We start from the raw sequence: 24,652 nt of genomic DNA on the forward strand, positions 1-24,652 counted from the left end.
ATGACTTAGCTGTCTCCTCCCGACCCCCAATTGTGATTCCAACACAGTGAGGGACAAAAACAGTACGCCCAGAGTTCTTAAACATGAATCATACAGTAATTGTTAGCTAAACTTGGACCACTTCAGCCAGTCATTTTCAGCGATGTAATTATAATGGCGGATGACAAACAAGGAACAGCTGAGCTCAAGAGCGCAGCAGTGCTGTCATTAGCCTTCACCACTAATGATGCCCCCTAGTCATTAGCCCCCCTATGCTAACGATTTTATACCTGCAGACAGCCAAAACACGCTAACACATTTCCAGGCTGAGTGGTGCTTTTTGGGCCATAATTGACAGTTTGGCTAGGCCTAATTAAGCGATATAAGGCTAAAAGCTTTCCATGTCATTTGTGTTGTGCGGTAGCATCATCAGAACTCTATTTGTCTTTGGCCTGTTATTTTATAACTGTCAGAATTTCAGCCCATTGCCTAGAATGACTTTGACTTTGTCTACTCTGTCCATGGTTTGTGTTGCTTGAGTCTTTCCCACTGAGCACTTTCTGGGCTATTTAACATCTAAAATACGTCTAAATGGCCGTCTAAAACCGCTTTTTTTGCATTCTATAGACGTTGAAACGTCATTTCAACAGCTATAGACCGTCTATAGATGCTTAAAAAACAGCGAAATCAGTGTCTAAGCTAAGCCTAGACTAAAAATCACTTTTAGACCAGTAGTTATAACCGGTTTCAGACAGACCTCTAATAGACGACTATTGCTCAGTGAGTTCTGGCTACTTGTACCCGTATCCCAAAGGCTTTTTACTTGTACCCGTATCCCAAAGGCTTTTTACTTGTACCCGTATCCCAAAGGCTTTTTACTCGCTGCCCAGCTAAACGAGAACTGAAGGTTATGAAATGACCGGGGGTGTCCCAGATTTGGATAGATGACGGCAACGTGCTAATGAGACTTGTATGGACATCTAGATAAAAGATATTCTGTCAGACATGACTTCCTAGAGGTCTGGTCTGCAGGGAGAGCCCCTCAAACGTATGTCTGTCGGCCACTTTAGCAGTGCAGCAGTGCACATGATTGGAACCTTTACTGGGGACGGACAGTGAGAGAAAGAAAGAGAGAGGGAAAATAAAGCCGGGGGATTTGTCACTCACTGCAAATGGACATTTTCCTCTCAAATCTACTTCCTAACACATGGCGTGATCAGCCAGATATTTGCAGCTGGTGCACATTTGTGTGTGTGTGTGTGTGTGTGTGTGTGTGTGTCTGTGTGTGTGTGTGTGTGTGTGTGTGTGTGTGTGTGTGTGTGTGTGTGTGTGTGTGTGTGTGTGTGTGTGTGTGTGTGTGTGTGTGTGTGTGCGTGCATGTGTGTGCGTGTGTGTGTGTGTGTGTGAGAGAGAGAGTGTGTGTGTCTGCGGGGACATAAGTTGGCCTGTCTGGCCACCCTCTCAGTGGCTCAGACAGGGTGTTCTTTGTGTTCTGCGTGATGTCATAATCTGTCTGACGTTTGCTGGCCGACAGGAACCTTTCGGCTAAGAAAGCACTAACTTGCAGACACAAGCAAGTGTGTGTGCGTGCGTGCGTGCGTGCGTGCATGCGTGCGTGCGTGCGTGCGTGCGTGCGTGCGTGCGTGCGTGCGTGCGTGCGTGCGTGCGTGTACTTGCTCATTCTCCTCACACAGCCCCCGGCCAGACAGAGCTGACTTGATTGATGGTTGTCTTTTGGAGTGGGAGGAGCTAGCTGCAGTGACATTCAGAGAGAATTGCTAATGCACAAAGGGTTGGGCGGCTCCGCTGCTGTCAGTCACACTGGCCATGGTGCTGATGGCACTGGCAGCCATGTGTCAGTCACACTGGCCATGGTGCTGATGGCACTGGCAGCCATGTGTCAGTCACACTGGCCATGGTGCTGATGACACTGGCAGCCATGTGTCAGTCACACTGGCCATGGTGCTGATGGCACTGGCAGCCATGTGTCAGTCACACTGTGGCCATGGTGCTGATGGCACTGGCAGCCATGTGTCAGTCACACTGGCCATGGTGCTGATGGCACTGGCAGCCATGTGTCAGTCACACTGGCCATGGTGCTGATGACACTGGCAGCCATGTGTCAGTCACACTGGCCATGGTGCTGATGACACTGGCAGCCATGTGTCAGTCACACTGGCCATGGTGCTGATGACACTGGCAGCCATGTGTCAGTCACACTAGCCATGGTGCTGATGACACTGGCAGCCACGCAGACTGCAGACTAACACACTGTCTGAGTGCAGACTCACAACGCAGAAGACAAGCATGATCACTCACAGTCACACTCACGGCTTGATGGGGAAGACACGTTTGCAATGTTCGAACGTCACCCGATATAACTTCAAACCAAACGCGACTGCATACACGTTACTAAAATAATAATCATACTAATATGGGGAGACACAACGGAGACAGTGCTTCTTTCACCTGACAAATGAAATATCACAATGTGATCATTTCTTGTTTTGTTTTTTTCTTCTTCCCCCTTCACGGGCCCCTTGGGGGCTGCCCTGGGCCCCGGTGCATTGAACCGGGGCCCAGGGCTCGATATTTTCGCCACTGCATGACAGATCAGGATTATGTGTGATGACATCAGAATGAGTCATCTCTGGTGGATTAACAGATCATTTAGAATCAACAGGTTATGAGTGAACATGGAGAGAGGCCTGGTGCACAGCCAGGCAGTGATGGAAAGTAGGCTAACTAATGCATTACTAAAGTAACCTACTGTACTCAAGTAAAACAAAATTTCAATACTTTATTCTTCCACTCCACTACAATTATTTGAAAACTTTAGTTACTGGTTATTTTCTAGACTTCCGCATTTTTTCGATTTGGACATCAAAATGTGGTGTCCAAAATCCGAAGTGCAAACGAGCGCTCAATGTTAAAGCCCAGATGCACGGGGTTTCCTAGTCATAACTACACGGGTCCGCCTGCAGTCCCACCTCTTACCACTAGGGCCGAGCGCCTCAACGTTGGAGAGCTTCACTGGGAACTTGAGCTTCTACCGGTTCTCGCGAGAGATGGCAAGTGAGAAGGGACATCTTTAGTCTGCAGATGGGATAAGCACAGTAAACACAACAGCAACACTGGCCATAGTGTCGCCTCATGGCCAGTGCAGCGTAAACAAGACTACCAGCAGGCGATATACATACATACTGTATATGGAAACAATAACCTTAGCTCCATAACTGTATATGACCAATAGTTCGTTAGTATAAATATATATATGGAAATAGCGACAAGTACATATATATATTTGTCCAACCATAACCATGAAATAAATAACACTACCAGAAATAACAATAATAATAAACGGCTCGCCGTTACAACTCCGTAGTTTGGGGGAGCTGCTGTGTGTTGTGTGTGTGCGCGCACACGCGTGTGCATGCCGGTCGCATGCATGGAGCACTGCTTTAAACAACACAAGTTTATCTCCGTATTTTGAGGAAGCAATGTACTGGACTGATGTCCAAGCCACAAGTCAACAAACCCCCGTGAGCCACAAAATGGATATTAAACCCTAGTATTTATAACTTGTAAAATTGGACACCATTACTTTAAGTATATTTTGATGCCCATACTTTTACCGGTTGATACCGACAATAAGCCACTCCCGACCTACTTTAAAACTGTTGTAGTTAAGTCAATTTTGAATACCAAATTTCTACATTGCATTAGTCTATTGATAATTTTACTTTGGTAGTATAATGTGAGTACTTCTTCCACTCCCTCCACTGGCCTGTTCTGTCCAGTGGAGGGTGCAGTTTTCCATCAGAGATGGAAATCTGCACAGACTGCATTTGATTAATATTAATGAGAAATACAGGTCCCACTTTTGTCTGTCTCTCTCGTGTGTTTTTGCCTGTTTACTTTTATCTTCGTCTGTTCTTGTTTTGCTTCTGCTTTTTGATCAGAGTTCTGTAATTGGTAGTATAACTCTCTCTGACAATGCAACAGAGACAGTAATCCTTCAGCAATCCGCCTTGGCAGCAGTAATCCAGTAACAAATGAGACTGACAGGATGACTTTATGCTCATATGCCGCTCCCGTGCGTATGTAAACACATGCACGCACACAAAGACATATGCCGCTCCCATGCGTATGTAAACGCATGCACGCACACCAAGACACAGCATTTTTGTTGCTTACAATGCTACAAAGCCCAAGAGGAAATAATTCAAATTAAATTCCTAACATTATTTTGCCAATTTAACCACTTTGAACACGGTGTCCCTACATTGGGTATGCCATTACTTGTTATTGTCAAACTGTTTAAAAAGCCAGTCATATTGCATTCCTTTAAGCCGCCGGCCTGTTCAATATAACGTATGAAATACATGCAGTCACATACTGTGCATAGGCGTTGTTCAATATAACGTATGAAATACATGCAGTCACATACTGTGCATAGGCGTTGTTCCTGTTGAGGGCCATCTTTAATCCTTACTGCCGCTGTGGATGTGACTCTGTGGCTGAGGTCTGGGCCACAGAGTATCATGAGCTGCTGATTAAATGCAGGTCGCTTCCAGGGTCATACTGGACTGGATCAGCAGCATAGTGTCTGGTATAATACCTGACACTATGCTGCTCAAGGGCAGTCCCTCTCTTTGTGTGTGTGTGTGTGTGTGTGTGTGTGTGTGTGTGTGTGTGTGTGTGTGTGTGTGTGTGTGTGTGTGTGTGTGTGTGTGTGTGTGTGTGTGTGTGTGTGTGTGTGTGTGTGTGTGTGTGTGTGTGTGCGTGCGTACGTGCGTGCATGGGTGTGCATGGGTGTGCAGTGCATGTGTGCACAAGGATACTGTACCCCAGTGGGAGTTACAAAAGCTTATCCTTTGTCCTCCTGAACGTTCTTTCACAGTTCAGGTTGCCATTTAAGCAGTCCTGAAAGGACTTGGTCCTTTATTGTTATTGTTAGTTTTTTTCTTCTCCTCCTTCCGCCAATAGCACTTCTGGCTGAACCATGCAGTCGGTTATCGCGAAACTTAGCAACATGGTAGAGGGCAAGGGGTGGCGATATAGCACTCAATTGAAACGCACATAGCATAGCTCATGAACCGTTTGACCGTCGGCAATGAACCGTTTGACTGTCTTACTTTTGACCTCTGACCTCTAGATCACCCGCCATTTTGAATTATATGAAAATCAATTAAAATGCATCTCCTCTCAGGATATTTGATCAAAAAAATTGCCGTTTTGTGAAAATTCTTCTTTTGTCCCTAATACATACATGCAGCGTCATATCCTTTTGCAACTTTACAGTATGGTAGAGGGTCATGCCAAATAGCACTGAAACAAGCATGAACAGCGAACACACTGTAGTAATGAATAATGGACCAGGACACACATAATTGTCATCACAAACACTGAATGATTCTGCTGTTAACAATAGAACAACTGATTGTGTCTCGATAGCGGAGTAGGTAGGGCTCTCGCCTTTGGGACACAAAGTCATGGGTTCAAATCTGAGTACAGACAACTCAGCGTATGAGTCTTCAAGAATGCTGCCCCCCCCCCCAAACACACACACACACACACACACACACACACACACACACACACACACACACACACACACACACACACACACACACACACACACACACACACACACACACACACACACACAATTAAAACTGACCCTGTCACAATTACATGGTCCTTTTTTTCACACGTTCAGTCTTCCATGTTTCTATGGCTTATTGTGTATTTTATTCTTATTGCTTATTGCCTTCCTGCTTGGTCAGTTATTATTCAGTCAGTATTATTGGTCAGTAGTTATTTCTTTCTTTTTGCTCATCATGCTATGGCCAAATCATGGCAACGGCACTTTGCTTTGAGACAGTTTTGGAATATCTTGGGTGAGGAGACTGAGCCTGCAGGCTACAAGCTGGCAGTTAACCAAAATATAACTCTTGGCAAAAACAATACTATAAACAAGTTAGTGCCACACCTTTGATGTATTTAGCACCTCCAAAGACAGGGAGATGGATCGCATTTGTTCTGTGGAATGACTAGAGGCTGGCATGGAGAGTCATCCTCACCCAGACAGAACCCAGACATTCAACCAACCTCTGTGACAGTGCAGGGAGGGGGGGGGGGGGGGGGGGGGAGGCCTTTAGCATATCTGTGTGTCAGAGGAGAGGGGGTAGACAGGTGATGGCAGACCAGAGTCATCCTGAGTAAATTCTGCTAGTCAGACACAGTAGCCAGAGGGAGCTGTGCTTTGGCTCAGACAGGCTCACCATTAACCAGCACTGACATCGTTTAGACAGCAGGGAAATAGTGTGTGTGTGTGTGTGTGTGTGTGTGTGTGTGTGTGTGTGTGTGTGTGTGTGTGTGTGTGTGTGTGTGTGTGTGTGTGTGTGTGTGTGTGTGTGTGTGTGTGTGTGTGTGCGCGCGTACATGCGTGCGTGCAGGTGTGTGCGTGCGCCAGGACATTAGCTTTACAGGGCAGTGGTACTGCAGCGTCCTCAGGCTAATGCGGCTCCATCGTGTTTAGACTCCAGCTGAGCCACATAAACTGCAGAAAAAGAAAAAAACAGAAGGTCAAGAACAAGGTCTGGTTAAAGCACAAGGCAGGCATGTGAATTCCAATCACAGCGTAATGTCTGAACATTCACCTGGCAAAACATTGCAAGGATCTCATGCTGTCCTGGTGGGAATCATGTTTTGTGTGTCTGTGTCTGTGTCTGTGCGTGCGTGCGTGCGTGTGTGTGTGCTCACTGTGCTGTGTGTGTATCCGTCTCGGCAATTCCCATGTTGAATTTAGACGATTTCGTTGCTTCGCTGATCTTAAGCATCGTTTCAGCATCAATGGTTTTATTTGAAGTTGAGACATCACTTTGATTGACGATCAGTCAACGTTACATCAGACACGATCTGCAGTTGGACAGGACAGTGAATCTGCAGTATGTCAACCATGATGCTTTGTATAGGCAATACCCACGCACGCACGCACGCACGCACGCACGCACACACACACACACACACACACACACACACACACACACACACACACACACACACACACACACACACACACACACACACACACACACACACACACACACACACACACACACACACACACACACAATTTAATTAAATTCAAAGAGCTTTATTGGCATGAGAAAACATGTTTACATTGCCGAGGCAAAACGTGGAACAATACAATCGAAACAAACTGTACAATTGAAAGTCAGAATTTCCAATACATCAATTTCTATGTACTGAGATCACTTGACACACACACACACACACACACACACACACACACACACACACACTGGGGCTGACAATGGGTATAGCCACCCAGAGGGAATGTTCCTCGTATATCAAGAAAGAGACATTAACCAATTAGCCCTAATCAATAGGGGGAGTCACATGGGGATAAGCCAGTCTGGGAGCAGCATCAATGTCCGCTCCAGGGCCAATCAATGGGCCCAGACTGCTATGGCTCTCTGCAACTGGCCAATCAGGCTCTGAAATTCAGCTGTTCACCAATGCAATCTTTTTGGCTGTCTCTAGGCAGATCAGGCTGTAATGAGGAAATAGTGTCAAAGAGTGCGCAGGGGAGAGCATAAGGACTCAAGGCTGGAGGGAAGAGAAGTGGGTGATACCAGTGTTCATGCGTGCGCATGTGCATGAATGCGTGTCATAGTGGTCCACAGTGGGCAGCCAGTAGGTCATCTCACTGAGATAAGCAGAAACATGTCATCCAACCTTTAATACCTCCTGGGAGGTTGTAGATTTGTCTCCAGGATGCTCTCGTCATTCCTGGGAGCTTTTTAAAAGAGGACGATCGGCATAAGATGGAAGGAGATGAAAGAGGCTGATAGAGATGCAGCTTTGATGGTGGGATCAAAGGGGATAGGTGTTCTTGCCTGGGAGAGAGAGAGAGAGAGAGAGAGAGAGAGAGAGAGAGAGAGAGAGAGAGAGAGAGAGAGAGAGAGAGAGATGGTTCTTCTGTGTCTTCACTGCTCTGTATTCATGATGAGGAGAGCAAATATCAGCATGGGGCTCAGCATGTCAAGGGATTGAGAGGAACGGAAGGCATGGACGAGAGAGGGAATGTAAAAAGGAGGAGGAGATATCTAAGATATTACACCTAGCCAGGGGAGTGTTCAGTGGAGCAGGCATTATGAGAGTGTAAATTACATTCCCTCCTTTTCCCCTTAGGCTGTCGACTGGATGAATATAATCACCCAGAGCGCCAGGCACCTAGAGACGCACACAATGCACTGTCTATATACACTAGCAGAATACTGGATGGAGCACTGTGATGTGTGTATGTTTTAACTGTATTTTCATGGTACCTGCCTTTCTGTATGTGTTTGTGGATATCTGCCATTGAAGTTCGGGCATGCATGCAGTGTATCACATCTGTTTCTGTGGCCTTGTTCACTATCAAAGAAAATGCATCCTGTAACACAAACTGCATACTTCTCTCTATGCACTGACTGCTATAACATTCCTCTCACCTTTTTGGTAGCCAAGAAGAAAATGTAGAAAATGTAAGATTCCCTGGCAGGTCCATTCCGCAAGGCAAAGCAATTTTCCTTTAAGAAATTCACTTTTGCATGCAAAAGTGCATGCACCACTAAGGGTGACTAGTGCTACATCTGTAATTTTTGGACCAATTTTATTGTTTTCTTAAACGTTAAATTGTTCTACAGTATGTGCTAGAAATGGGCAGCAGACGCATGCAATATTGACATATTGGTTGTTCAGTTTGACCCACCAGTTTTGGAGATATGTAAGAGAGTAATGTCTTGCAGAAAACAGCGAGTTGAGAAAACAGGCTTGAAAGGTTCACTTCTGTGGTCTCTAACATTACACCTAGCTACATGTTTAAGCATTTATTTCATATTTACATGTCGATTTCTGACACTTATTTCAGAAATGCTCTAGTATGTGAAGAGTCACATACTCACAACTTTTTCTCCTCTGGTGAAAAGCTGGAGTTTGCGCGATGGCCGGCCTTAAGGGGTAAAACACCAAAAGGGGTTCCCGCCCAGAGCTTCTGCTAAAGGCCTAAATTGTAAATTGGAACAGAAAGAAAGTGATGGGGAAAGGCAGTGAGGTCCGGAGATTTGATCTCTCTGCTTTATAAACTGAGCTTCAGACATCAGAGACGTAGGTCAGATCTAGCCTGGCTAATAAGCCAGACTCAAATCACACTGTTGTGTGGTATTTGAGTCTGGAGATGCTGTGTATGGATCTTGTTTCCCGGGGGGCGGGTTCAAACATTTTCTCTTTGACGCAATTGGTTAGAGCTACTGTCAGTCAAAGGTCTCAAGCGTTGAACGTGCCCTTATTGCATACTGTGTCCCGATTGGCCACACCAGTTCTCTGGTGTAGGAAATGGGCGTACAATTGAGCCTCTCCAGACCGTAATCCGCCGGCAGGCAATTTTTTTTTTGCCAGCGGCTGATTCGGTCTGGCTTATTAGCCAGGCTAGGTAAGATCCTCTTCAATGTAAGGGCGCCGACACAGGCCATTGATACCAAGGCTCATTACTTCCTTACACTGAGCAACGTTTTCCAGTTCTCCAAATTCTGCTGCTTCAACTTCCGTGTGCTCCTGACCTCTGTTTTGTTGTTTAATTAAGCGCTCTCTCTTCCACTTGTGTCCTACCCACAGGGCCGCTGTTCCAGGGAGAACTGTAAGTACCTGCACCCACCGCCCCACCTAAAGACCCAGCTGGAGATCAATGGCAGGAACAACCTGATACAACAGAAGAATATGGCCATGTTGGCCCAGCAGATGCATCTTGCCAATGCCATGATGCCTGGTACACAGCTGCAGCCAATGGTGAGAGGACATACGTACACACAAAGACACATGCATACTGTATAATAGGTGCACGAATGCATAGACACACATAGGCACACACATTATAGTATGTACAACTATACCCATGCATAAACTCGAGCAGACATATGCAATAAATCCCCTTTGGCTTGTGAGTTGTGACCATAGATGCAAGCTGCGCAGTTCAAGGTTCAAGTTTTTCTTTTTTATTGTTACTTCCCTGCTGTCTAAACGATCTTGTGTACAGTTACATAAACGCCCACTTTCCCTTTGTGTAGTAGTCTATGAGATGCTATACATATGGTGAAGGAGACTTGGTTGTCAGGCTCGAATCTCTTTAAATTCTTCCATGCTTTGCTCTGTCCGTCCATGTGCGATGGAGGAGAGAGAGGAAAGGTAGGAGGTGCACTAAATCTACCTCAAGGGCTCTTCAAAAGTGTGCCAAATACTGGATGTGTGGAAAAGCACGTACTGCAAACACACAAGGAGACACACATATGCACACCCACACACGCATATGTGGCACACATAATAATAAGTCATAAGTCAATGGCTTATCGGCCTTATCTGTAGTGGCTACAGAGGCTGAGGAGAGAGGCCGATTGAGAAGAACAGTAAAACCACGAGAGCATTTTTAAAAGAGGACAGAAGCAATAGATCTTCCCTGGGACAGTGCTGCCTTCCCTATCTGTTTATGTCATGAGAAGCGAGAGGAATGAGAGGGTGAGAAAGAGAGGCTGACAGAGAAGGACAGAGCGCCAAAGAAGAAAGGTAGGATGGAGAAAGGCAGCATGAGATAAGTGGACAGTAAAAAGACAGGAGGATAAAGTGAAGACGATAGCATAGCAGCGAGGGACGATGGCTTTAGATCTGCAGTACAATGGCACTACAGTAAAGGAGAATAGAAGGGACATAATGCAAGGGAAACAAAGGGAAATTCACTCTGGCTTCTTTCTCAATTGTCTGCTGTTCTCTTTCCCTCATCCCCCTTCTATTCTTTCCCTGCTTTGTCTACCGCTCTCCCCCACTTTTCCCCATATATCTGACTTCTACTGTATGTCAAGCTTAGGAGGGTATACCTTCATTTCCTGCATGGTATACTCACTATACTGTGAAGGAGGGTGATGTTCATTACAGCTGGCTGTGAGCGATGGTGCTTATGATGTCATGTGTTAATGCCCATAGGGATGAAAAGGCTAAAGTTACTATCTCTCCTACTATGAGTCTGACCTGACATTATTTTGATTCAGTGAAAATGATCAGGTTGGACAGAGAAAAAGTTCACACACTGGCACATGCATATCGTCACTGTCAGTCGGAAACCACCTAATATAACTCATTTTTTTAGGTTTTTGATTATTTATTTATTTGTCATGAAGCATCAGGGTACTTTGCGATGCATTGTGAGCTTGGAGGTCCATTGTCAGCTGTTAATTAAATTACGGAAAATGGTCGAGAAAACCTCTTAACTCCACTTTAGCTGGATTTGGGTAAAGTCAAGTGGTGATAATATAATGACAATAGTATCTGACAATATACAGTCAGTCACAATACCAAATTTGATGAGGCAGTATTGCTTTGTTTTAAAGATAGCCTATAGGGTATAGGCCTATGGGTTTCTTTTTTTTTTTTTTTTTTTTAAATGAACATTTTGGAGTTAGGTGGTTTTAGGAGCAAGGACAGCAGAGATATATAATATCCAGTATATCACATACCTTTGCCTTTGGTGAAGAAGTGATAGAGAAAGTGATATTAATATGGCAGCTAAACATTTTTTAAAACAGTAGGCTACCATGCACTAAACTAGTGTTTCTCAATGTGGGTTCCCCAGCAAAATGAGTTAATTAACTCATTTATTGCGGCCAGTTGTTAGCATAAATCCCAGTTCCAGGTGCCACCATACGCGTTCACTTTAAGAGTCGGAGTTTTAAGATTTAAGCAAGATTTAAGATTTAAGCAAGATTTAAGATTTAAGTAAGATTTAAGCAAGATTTAAGCAAGATTTAAGATTTAAGCAAGATTTAAGCAAGATTTAAGCAAGATTTAAGATTTAAGCAGCATTTAAGCAAGATTTACGCAAGATTTAAGATTTAAGCAAGATTTAAGATTTAAGCAAGATTTAAGCAAGATTTAAGCAAGATTTAAGCAAGATTTAAGCAAGATTTAAGATTTAAACACTAATGAAACACTAATGAAACACTAAACTGTTTCATTAGTGTTTAGTGTTTCATTAGTGTTTCATTAGTGTTTAGTGTTTCATTAGTGTTTAGTGTTTCATTAGTGTTTAGTGTTTCATTAGTGTTTCATTAGTGTTTCATTAGTGTTTAGTGTTTCATTAGTGTTTAGTGTTTCATTAGTGTTTCATTAGTGTTTAGTGTTTCATTAGTGTTTCATTAGTGTTTAGTGTTTCATTAGTGTTTCATTAGTGTTTAGTGTTTCATTAGTGTTTAGTGTTTCATTAGTGTTTCATTAGTGTTTCATTAGTGTTTAGTGTTTCATTAGTGTTTAGTGTTTCATTAGTGTTTCATTAGTGTTTCATTAGTGTTTAGTGTTTCATTAGTGTTTAGTGCTTCATTAGTGTTTAGTGTTTCATTAGTGTTTCATTAGCGCTCCTCTACTGTTCTATATGTACCATTTTCTGTCCTCTCTTTTTTATGTGGTTGCCTAAATGGGGTTTCATATTATGTGTATTTAGTGATTAGTGATTAGTGATTGTAGTGATTTTTTTGTGATTTTGTGATTTTTAGTGATTAGTGATTTAGTGATTAGTGATTTTAGTGATTTAGTTAATCTGTGATTAGCGCTCCTCTACTGTTCTATATGTACCAGTTTCTGTCCTCTCTTTTTTACGTGGTTGCCTAAGTGGGGTTTCATATTATGTGTATTTAGTGATTTAGTGATTTTAGTGATTTAGTGATTTTTAGTGATTTAGTGATTTTTTGTGATTTTAGTGATTTTAGTGATTTAGTGATTAGTGATTTTAGTGATTTAGTTAATCTGTGATTAGCGCTCCTCTACTGTTCTATATGTACCATTTTCTGTCCTCTCTTTTTTTACGTGGTTGCCTAAGTGGGGTTTCATATTATGTATATTTAGTGAATAGTGATTTAGTGATTAGTGATTTTAGTGATTTAGTGATTTTTAGTGATACTACACACAATACAACTCGCTTACAACTCGCAGACCTGGCAACACTGCATCCTGCATCCATTGGCTACCATTGCTAATTTATTGCCACATATAAGAAAACAAGCCCGCAAACCCTGACTTCCTACAGGCTACTTAGTACTTACACACACTACCACTCGCTTACAATACGCGGACCTGGCAACACTAACATGCCCTCTTCCATTGGCTATATCCCCACCACGTGACCCACAAGTTTCCATGTTACATTGCGCACTTCCGAAAAGCCAACCGGAAGTTACACACTACACACACACATTAGAAGAACACAACACAACACAACACTACACACACACACACCAGGCGCGCCTGAGCCATTGAGCAAACGGAGCAGCTGCTCCAGCAGATTAAAATGAACCGGCGCATTGCGCCCCCACTATTTCCCCACCCCCACCCACCCATATACAGTAAATGCCATGATGAGGGAATTAACCACCCCGGAGCGCAAGAGCACATTTGGGGTTTAAGGTAAAGCATTTACAATTTAACTATATTATTTCTCTAATAGTCACTATTGCAGTGAGAAATAATATAGTATTTACTAATTACTATGGCCGCCGTGCCAACTGAACTGCTGAATGCTGCTGCAATTTAATGTTAGATATTAGATTCTGACGGGGAGGGATCTATGATGAATGATGACGATACAACACCGGGGTCGCCGAGCCCAGCTGCGCTGTCAGCTCGTCTGTTGTATAATAGGGCTATAATTTATATGTTTTGTTTTGATATCGGCGCCTTGCCAATGTCATGTGTAGCCTAAATAGGCCTATGCCTTTTTATGATGCATTTTGTCAGTTTGTTCATATAACTTGCGTGTGGAGAGGGAAAGTAAAAGCCACTTTTCCGTGTGAAAATGCGCGAAAACGCGCGTGCACGAGGCACATGCACGCGCATTTTTGCGCGCGCTACGCGCAACACACACACACACACACACACACTGATTCGAACTTGGATGGACAGCGGCGCGCTTACATACACAGTTTAATTCATGCAAACACGACAATTGCACCACCACAACGCGGGGGGACTTTCACTGACAAGTGTGTGTGTGTGTGTGTGCGTGTGTGTGTGTGTGCGTGTGTGCGTGCGTGAATTTTGTATCGCATCGCGAGAAGTCAGCGAGTGCGTGCGTGCGTGAATTTTGTATCGCATCGCGAGAAGTCAGCGAGTGAGTGTGTGTGAGTGAGTGTGCGTGCGCGCGCGTGCAGTACACATACTATTTACCCAGCGTGTGCGTGTGTCTACGATGTGTAGCCATGTTACATGTGACACAGCTGAAACATGCATGCAGTGGAGTCAGTCAAATCCCGCAATTTCCTTCCCATATTGAGCTGCAACGTAACTCTAGGATGAGCCGCCCGAAGGGCGGCGAAAGTACTATACATACTATACTATACCACGACCATAAGACTACCACAAAGAGATAGCTGCTGTGATTGTAGGTACTTCAGTTTGGCCGCGGGCAACCTACACCATCTGTCACCGTCCGTCCTATATACATACCTGGAGGACTGTGGCTGTGTAGTGTGTAGATAATCTTTAGAAACAGTAGAACATAGAAAAGAGAAAAATAGAAAAAACGGTGTCCTGACCGACAGAAACATGTTTTCCACCAAGTTTATATGATTTGGTTTGGTCAACTATAATAGGACAATAATCTCTCATAGACACTATAGCAGTTCCAGCAGGGGAGCCCAGACTTTGTTTTCCCTGGCAACCTTAGCCAGCTCTGACTGGGATCCCTAGATGATCCCAGTTCAGCGTGGATATAATCCCTCCACCTGGTGTTTGTCCTGCCCCATGGCCTCTTCCCAGCTGGACCTGCCTGGAAAACCTCCCAAGGGAGGTGACAGCATCCTTGCTAGATGCCCAAACCACCTCAACTGACTTCACGGATGACTGAGCTTCTCACCTTACACCTAAGGGAGATGCCAGTCACTCTACTGAGAAAACCCATTTCGGCCAATTGTGAACGCAATCTTTTTCTTTCAGTCATGATGACCCATATTTCATAAATCATGACCATAGGTGAGAGTAGGAACAAAGATTGAACTTTGTCTTCTGGCTCAGCTCTCTTTTCATCACAATGGTGCGGTATCAGTCATACTAACTAACTTGTAGTTGACCAACCCACTTTTTTTGTTTGGGTCATCCTGCAGTAGGCTAATTTCTGCTATGAATATAAAACTCTGTCCTATAAAATAATTTAATTTAACTTGATTTTTACGGAGCCCCAGAGTGGTCATTAACAGAAAAAAATAAAACTAATTCTGAATTGGAATGTCCAGGCCATTATTATCAGATTTTCTGAAACATCTTAGAGCAAGAGAGGAGTTTTTAAAGTAATGTCGCTGTGCAGCCCCCTGGCTGACTCTGCTTCATTACTCACTATATGTCATATTGGCTGCTGCTGTTCACAGATGATGCCCAGGCTGGGGCTGAGGTCACCAACATGCAGGAAGAACTTGTGACCCGCTCCATCAACCATCACACTCGTCAACCTCACTCAAAGTGGGGAACTGTCTCTGAGGCAGCCAATACCTTTTAACACAACTACACTTTTACACGTTAGCCTATAATCTCCTATAAACACACGCAAGCATGCACATGCTCTCTCTCTCTCTCTCTCTCTCTCTCTCTCTCTCTCTCTCTCACACACTCATACACACTTATTTGGCAGCTGTTGCTCTTTGCCCTCAGAACATTGCACAACCCTTATCCCCCAGACTCACGGAGGAACAATTCAATCATTACATACCATTTCAACAAAGATATGGCACTGATAAATGCAATGAGTAACGAAGACTTTAATCAAATGTTAAAAACACACTTTTCTTGCTAACTGACTATATTTCAATGTTAAGCGAATCGTGCAGCCCTAACACACACACATGCACACACACACACACACACACACACACACACACACACACACACACACACATGCGCACGCGCACTAGCACACGCACATACACACACACACACACACACACACACAGAGAGAGAGAGTCAAGAAATCAACACGTGTGTGTGCCAATAGAATGCTAGCAGCAAAAGAAAGGACTAAAGGAGTGAACTTTCTTTGCTCTACTAAGACATGATGTCTATTTTTGTATTTCTCTCTTTCTCTCTCTCTCTCTCTCTCTCTCTTTCTCCTCTGTTGTGCTACAGTATATTGCTGACTTGTACCATCTCTTATTTCTCCCTTTATTGTACTGCGTGCTTAACTCGAGCAGGGGTAATTTGAGTAGGAATGAGGAAGGATGACTCTTATAATGTATCTGTAGGCAGATATTATTTGATGTCTACACAATAAAATCCTCTGTTAATTTTACTCGATCAGATGCCACCAAATGGACACATACAGTAACTTTCTCCTGTGCAAGCAACAGTTAAAAGAGTTATTTTTATGTTTTGCTTATTTAAACTATAAGTAGCGCCTATTGAAAGAAATATTATAAATATAGATTTATCTGTTTGGTACAGAGCCCTGGAGTGGCCATGGTGAGAAAAATAATTTATCTGGACCGGTCGAGATATTATCTTGACCGGTCGAGATAAATTATTTATTTATTATTATGTTGGGATTGCGGGCTGAAAGGTTTTGGAAACCTACAGGCTAAACATTCCTATATTTAGAAGGGTTTAAATGCCACTTAGTATTATATAATTAAAATGCTACCATCGTCTGTTTATTTGTCTATTCCTCATTTTGACCGAATCCCCCATGTTCTGTGTTTCTCCACAGCCAATGTTTTCAGTCACGCCCAGCCTTGCCACCTGCAATGCCAGCGCTGCAGCAGCAGCAGCCGCTGCATTTAATCCCTACTTGGGCCCCGTGTCACCAGGCCTGATGTCTGCTGACATCATGCAGAGTGGCTGTGGCCCTGTACTGGTCACCAGCAACCACAACCTTCCTGCACCAGCTGCTGCTGCTGCTGCTGCACAGAAACTCATGAGGACTGACAGACTGGAGGTGAGGAAAAAACACACACACACACACACACACACACACACGCACGCACGCACGCGCACACACACACACGCACATGCACACACACACACACACACACACACACACACACACACACACACACACACACACACACACACACACAGACACACGACAATGAAACAATCTGCATAATTGATTTCTCACTCTGATATCAGTCACTGATTAAAATATAGATTAGCAGAAATCAAATACACACACCCTCCGATGAGGGCAACGCACAACCTAATTTGCTGTTACGCAAACATCCTGGAAATGTTTTGATGTGCTGTATCTAAATTTGAATATTATAGGCCTGCGTTAGAGTGCTGCTTAAGCAGTCCCTGTTTGTACAGTTTAATTATGGATCTGGTACACAGCTTCTGTTACTGTAACTACATGCCACCATTACCATAATATAGTCATTACTGAGACTAAGGCAAAGAGAAAGTGACGTTAATGAAAGTATCTCTCCAAAGTCATCAGTGTTTCAGGGTATCATGTTCTAAAATAAATAATTTATTCTTCCACAAAAGCAATCAATCATTTAAAATCGAAGCCAACAGCGGCAATTCTCGGGTTGCAATTGGACAGTAAGTCAATCTCATCCATTATGCAGCCCTTCCCAGGAAACGCTTGCACTGGGATAATGGGGAAATCATTGGAAACTGGCAAGAGGTGGGCGGGAATCTTGAAAAGGTTTACACTCAGAATGACGTTGTTGGACTGTGGGTAATTAATGGAGGTGGTTCTGGGGGAAGTCTCTGCGCCCTGCCAACAAGTGCGCAACATGCAGAAAGAGGGAACCGGTCAATGACAGAAAAGAGAGATGGAGGTGGGGTGGGGTGGTGGGATCAATGGGCAGACCTATTACCGTCATTGGGAGATGAGACTGAGGAGGAATGAAGATGAAGAAGGAAGCCAAGGAAGGGAATGCAAGAGGAAGCATGATAATAACAGAGGAAAGAAACCAGAGCGGGTCGATTGAATTTCAAAGTGCTGTCGTGACTAATCAGAAATTGTAGAGGTTGAGGTGAGTCAGTCATTACATACCATGTAAGGTTGAGGCTCCATTGCCAGCTTGGAGCAGTGGAGCCAGATTGATGCTGCAGAAGAGGTGCAGAAACTCGGTGCACCAGTTGGCAAACTGCATTCTAAATCAAAGCTTAACCCAGGTAAACGCCACAGAAACAAACAGAAATCATAGACAAAAATCTATCAAATTTTCATCAGCCAGTGTTCAAACTCGTAGTATTTGATAAAACAATGTCAATGTTTTGCCTTCTATGAGTAAAGATCTACTGCCTGTTAATTGAAGATGAAGACCTGCGGCCTGTCTGTTTGGTGGTGGTGGGGACACGGCGTTATTGAGCCAATACTCTAGCCTAATTTTCTAAAGAACTGGGTTTGCTAAAAATATCTAAAGAAAAGAGCCAGACATATTTTAGTCTCTGTCATGTATGTCATTCTAAATAAACACTGCTGGATGTCTGTAGGCGAGCACACATACCGAGCTCAACGGTGGAAACAAGCTGTTTCTTTAAGGCTGAGAAATTCCTATTTTAGAACATGACTCCATCCTCTGTGCTGTTTGCTCTGAGATTCAAAGAAACATTGAAGAAATGTTGCATTTTGAGACCCCATGCTTGAAACCCCCTTTCATCCTTCTCCTCTCCTCCGCTGTATAGACCATACCTTTCCTCACAATCGCAACCTTTGTCTAGCCCTCCTTTCTCACGTAGCCATACTGTTTCGGTCTGCATTGAATTGTATCTTTGCTTACCTGCTGCAACCATGGTGATTATGCCTGCCTGCCCCAGGGGGATAGTTTCCATGGGGACTGAGCACTAAAATATGATTAGCGGGTCCTTTATTTGTTTGGCCAGCTAAGCACTTCCTGTGTGCTAGGCCCCAATTTATAGCTAGCTGCACGACCGTGTCGCTCACTGGACATAGCTCACCTACAAGCTCACTCACAACACGTCGCATCTGCGACGCATTGTGAGCTTGTAGGTCTGCTGTTTTTGGCAAGTATAAATTTGGCTTTAGCTCTCTTTCTCTCTCTTTTATGCATGATTAACAACTGTTCGGACAAGCCCTCAGGTTCACACCTGAACTATTAATAATTCTCCTCTCTCTCGCTCTCTCTCTCTCTCTCTCTCTCTCTCTCTCCTTTCCCATGCCAGTCTTATACACCATCTCCTCAGGGACGCTCTTTGCTCTCTATCCCCTTGATCCCTATCTCGCTCTGTCCTCCTCTATTTCTTATTCATCACCCTCTCTCTCGTGCTTTATTTTCTCTCCCTCATTTCCTCCCATCCCTCCCTCCCTCGCTCACCCGCCTCTCTAACATCTGCCTGACAACAAGGCAACGTCTTTTTTTTTTTTTAATAAGACCTGCAGCCAGTAGCAGCTGTGGCAGTGATGGCACTGGTGGTGAATTTATTTGCGTGCGTGCGTGCGTGCGTGCGTGCGTGCGTGCGTGCGTGCGTGCGTGCGTGCGTGCGTGCAGAGGCATAATGTGTGCTACTGCAAATAGACTGGTTCTCAAAGTGGGGTCTGGGGACCCACAGGGGTCCTTGGGAGTGTTCCTGGGGGTCCCCAGAAAAATTATTATGCTTCAGCTATTCAAAAGTAGCCCATCTACAAGCTCAATCTGTGCAAAATCGATGCATCACAATGTGACCTAGGCTACTTGTGTATGTTGCCATAATTTATTTTTATTTCTTTTTTAACACAAATAATCTCTTACGGGGGTCCCTGACACACAATATTTTCAGATAGGGGGTCCAAATATATATTAGACCCATGGGGGAAATTCAGTTTCAGCTTCACCCATGCTGATTACTGCTCAAATGGGCAGAATTGAGTGCAGTTGGTGTGGGGTGGGGGTTAGAGGTTAGAGGTTACATCTCTGATGTCTTGCTTCAGGACACACATTCAACACATTGCCAGGAATTGAACTGGGGACCTTCTGTTTGTCAGGAGGACTATCTACCCATTCAGCTATGGCCACAAGTAATATAGACTAGTGCTAGCAGCTAGAGGTAGTGCTAGAGCACCTGCCCTTTTGCCCTCTGCACAGCAATGTGCCCTTTTGAAAGTTTTTTGTACAGTTTGTTCATTTGTTTTGTACAGTGTACAAAACATGTGTAGGCCTATGTGGCACATGGTGACATCGATTGGATTAAAATATATTATTTATGCCACGAAATCTATAAATCTCACACACTATTAAGGCAGCCGGCGGTTCCACGCGGTTCCACAAGGTGTCCTTTTTTCACTTGAGCACCTGCCCCTCAAAATGTCCGTGCACGCCACTGTACCCTTTCATACAGACAAATCAGTAATGTGGATGAAGAGCTGTCCTGACGGCAGACAAAGGAGGGCTTAGCAGATAACATGTCTGGTGGCCTTTTTGTCTGGCAGCCCATCGGCCTCAAGCCACCTCCTCATGCATACAGGTAAACATTAATTTGGTAAAAGGCACAGTGCTTTTCTTCTCACTTCAAAGAGGACTTATGGTGGCATTTGGAGTTAGGGCTGCTCTCTCAGTCTCACAAAGAACTGCTCCAATTCTGAAAACAACACTGTCTCATGAGATCAGTCAGATTACACATTTGGCCACCTCGTCTATGTCGTATGGTAATTGTGTCAGCTCCGGTCCCACCTCCCTCAGGACTAAACCAGCCACCTATTTCCCATGTGGCTCATTGAGCCCTTTGATTTTTTTTAGACTGAAGCTCCATGCTGATGCCGCCCCCTACTGGCTTCCCCAGGAATAGCAGCATCAGAACATAGGGATAATAGCCCAGTGTTTCTGTGCGTGCATGTGTAAGAGAGACATTCTTGAAATGTAATGGTTTATCAATCCAGAATAATGGTTGGACCAGCCTGTTAGTATAGTCCAGTCTGTCGAGTTAAAATGTGTATAAACGTCCAAAATATTGTATTGACATACTTCACTGGGTGTCCTGAATTTTGCCCCATTGGCACCATGACCTCTTGTGCTACTCAGTCGGACAGCAGACTCTCTCGCTCACGTTGCGTGCGTGTGTTTGTGTGTGTCTGTGTGTTTTGTGTGGGCCCACCCATGTGTCCGCCAGGTTTGTCGGGAGTACCAGCGAGGTAATTGCACGCGCGGGGAGAACGACTGTCGCTTTTCCCACCCATCAGACAGCACCATGATTGACACCAATGACAACACAGTCACTGTGTGTATGGACTACATTAAGGGCCGCTGCTCCAGGGAGAAGTGCAAGTACTTCCACCCGCCGGCACACCTGCAGGCCAAGATCAAAGCCGCCCAGCACCAAGTCAACCAGGCCGCTGCCGCCGCCGCCATGGTAAATACCCCTCTAGGAAATAACCACTTAAACCCAATATACTTGGTGGATCTGAATAGCCCTGGGGTCTATAATAGGCAACCTCCTTTTGTGCCCCTCTACACCAGTGTTCCTCAAACCTTTTCATTTTAAGGACCCCCAGTTTATGCATTCGTCCACGGACCGCTGTTGGATATAATTCTTTATATCTGGACATTGGGACCACAATCCTCAATCCTCACTGTGTTAATTTAACTCCAACAGTTAGCAGAACTTTGTACACAACAGTGTTGGAGTTTCAGAACCGTAAGGCTCCATTTAGTTCCTAACCATCAATACTTTATCCTGTGGAACCCCCTCAAGGACCCCTGGGGGTCCCCAGGCCCCACTTTGAGAACCAGTGCTCTACACCAAATAACTTTGCCGAAAATAGCCGATAGCTGAGTCGTGAGCTTAGATTTGGAAATTTCAACGAATGTTCACCTGAAAACTTCTCCCTGATGCTTTCATTGCAGCTCCCAGCACACATTCCAAGCTCTGCTGTTCTCCTCTGTCCCTTCAGACCCCTATGTACCCAACACGGATTCCTATTTGTCACTAGGCAGTTAACCACTTAGACCCCAGCATCCATATTGTGGGGAAAGCTTTCACTGGATCAGATCGCCTTTGTTCACCAAAAGATTTCCCCACAATAACTGAAAATACCTTTACGCCGGTTACGCCACGGACAAAGCCAACTCGAGTCGTGACAACTCATGACAACACAAACAATATTTTGGACCAAACAAATAATTACAAAGAAGAAAAACAACAAAAAAAGTGTTGTAACCTTCCGTTTTTTTCTTCTTTCTAATTATTTGTTTGGTCCAAAATATTGTTTGTGTTGTCATGAGTTGTCACGACTCGAGTTGGCTTTGTCCGCGGCGTAACCGTCTTTAAATAAATACTTTAAGAAATGTCTATGAGGAAAATGCATTGGGTTTCATTTCCTGGTCCAGGGTAGGAGGCGGGACTGCGACGCTCTATAGGGCATAGCAATGGCCGTGGTTTTCTGGTTCCACTGGAAAATTGTCCATTCATTTTTCCCATAGAGATTTACAAAAGAGCACAGAGTCAGTAACGATGGCAGTTGGAGATCCATGCCCCACCCGGCTATGCAATACCCGTTGTACCCGTGTCAGAGTACCCGTTCCACCCATCTGTCTGCGTCCCTTTTATGCCCATATATGGAGATTTCTGTATCTATCTCTCTGTGTCCCTTTATTCCTAATATGGAGTTCTGTATCAGGCATGCCAAAATATGTCAGAACAGGCCAGCTCCATATATGGAGCCTGGGCAGGGGCACTGTCCAGAGCCCGGGCAGGGGCCTTTTGTGGCGGTTCTGTACAACTGTGGGTCCGACGGACTCGACACTGGGAACTGCACTCCCTGTGGGGGTGTGGAACACATGTGTCAAATTTGAAGTCGGTGGGTGCGAACAGTTCTCGAGTTATGTGCATTACAGCCGTACACACAGACAGGTGCATTTATAGATAGATACTACATTTAATAAATACCCTTTGTTTAGCGGTTTTCATTCTCTTTTGTTCACAGAATCAAAGGTTTTATGGTCATGATTCATCAGGATCCTGGATGGATTCTAAAATAAGTTATAGTCAATATTTTTGTAAATCTCCATGGGAAAAACTAATGGTTGATTTTTCAGTGGAACCAGAAAACCAGGGCCACTGCTATGCCTTTAGAGCCCTGAGGGACACCGCTCATCCATATGGGGTTTAAGTGGTTATGGTGTGCTTCATTACCAAACCATGCTGGTGTGTGCAGTGCATTTACTACTGTATGTTTGAGGTACTTTTACTTTACTTGAGCATTTCAAAAATGTTCATGCTTTATAGGCCTACTTCTAGTCCACTAGGCCTACATCAGAGGCAATTGCACATTTTACTCCACTACAATTACTTACTTATTCGCAGATTTTATTATTATCACAACATATACATTAAAGCTGCTATAAGCAATAATATGTCAAAATTTGAATGACCTTTTTATGTTTTTGGTATTCAGACAGCCAGCAATGGGTAGAATGCTCCCAAAAATAATTTAGTCTCTGTGACACATCTAGGGGCCGCAATCTGCATTCAAAGATGTTCCTAGAAGCTTTGTCATTGGTCGAAAAAAACCTGGTCGCAGTGACTAACCAATCAGGAAGCAGACAGGCAAATCGACCAATGACAAAGCTTCTAGGAAAATCTTTGAATGCAGATTGTGGCCCCTAGATGTGTCACAGAGACTAAATCTTTTTTGGGAGCGTTCTACCCATTGCTGGCTGTGTGAATACCAAAAAAATAAAAAGGTCATTCAAATTTTGACATATTATTGCGTATAGCAGCTTTAAGTATATTTTGATGGCAATACTTTGTATTTTTACTCAAGCAAATTTTTTGAATACAGGCCTTACACTTTTTATATTGTGGTATTGCTACTTTTACTTAAGAAAAAAAAGGCACTTCTTCCACCACTGCTGTTATGTAACTGGGCCAACTGCTACCTACCACTGCACTGTGCTGTCTCTTTGTGTCGCTGTGTTGGTTTTGCTGCATAGTGCATATACATTTTACTGTTGGGGACAGTAAATGTTGGGTAGTATTTGCCAATTAACACATACAGTCATTTAGTAGTTTAATATTATGAAGAATAATGTATTTCTATTCATTAACAATGTCAAGGGCCATGGTTATTTTTAGTAACCCTATTGTCATTAAAGTGCATGCCTTAGTCTTGTTATTGCTGTATATTGCATTCCAATGATTTATTTATTTTTGTTTGTTTGTTTTATTGTTTGTTTGTTTTTATTTGTTTCTCACCAACCCAAACTGCACTGCTGCTCCCATGATGCACCTCCGCTTGCTGGTTTATGTTAATGCGCTTGAACCCCATTGGCCCATTGCCATCATGTGCTCGCTGCCTGCTAATTAAGACACAGTTGGCTGACAATTCACTGAAGCGACCCCTCGATGCAACCTTTGACCTGGTACTATGACCTTTCACCTTTTAGCTTGGCATGTACTGTTAGCTGTGTTAGATTAGATACTGTAGAGTTGACTAAAGCTGATTTACCCTTCGTCGTATGATGTGCGTTTTGAGCTTGTAGATCAACATTTTTTGTTGTTCGACACGGTCATACGACGGAGCATAAATTAGACATAAACCAAAGTAGATATTAACTGAACTTTAACGGGTGATAAACTGATTGTGGTCATAACTATTTATACCACAGAACAAAAGAACACAAAATAAACAAATACAAAA

General features: G+C 43.9%; 1 protein-coding gene across 5 annotated transcripts in view; it reads left to right on the forward strand.

Moving 5' to 3' along the window:
* LOC306931832 (muscleblind-like protein 1) overlaps nt 1-24,652 on the forward strand; it is an 81,637-nt gene that overhangs the window by 51,051 nt on the left and 5,934 nt on the right. For 4 of the 5 annotated variants that reach the window (XM_079513443.1, XM_079513444.1, XM_079513445.1 and 1 more), the window contains exons 3-5: nt 9,667-9,837; nt 16,775-17,002; nt 21,124-21,363. In XM_079513443.1, coding sequence (XP_079369569.1) covers nt 9,667-9,837; nt 16,775-17,002; nt 21,124-21,363 — 639 coding nt within the window. Of the gene's footprint in view, nt 1-9,666; nt 9,838-16,774; nt 17,003-21,123; nt 21,364-24,320; nt 24,375-24,652 lie in introns of all 5 variants that reach the window. The other variant, XM_079513447.1, reaches the window with a different exon arrangement.

Source organism: Electrona antarctica (assembly GCF_951216825.1).
Source record: "Electrona antarctica genome assembly, chromosome: 11".
NCBI classification, from domain to species: Eukaryota; Metazoa; Chordata; class Actinopteri; order Myctophiformes; family Myctophidae; genus Electrona; species Electrona antarctica.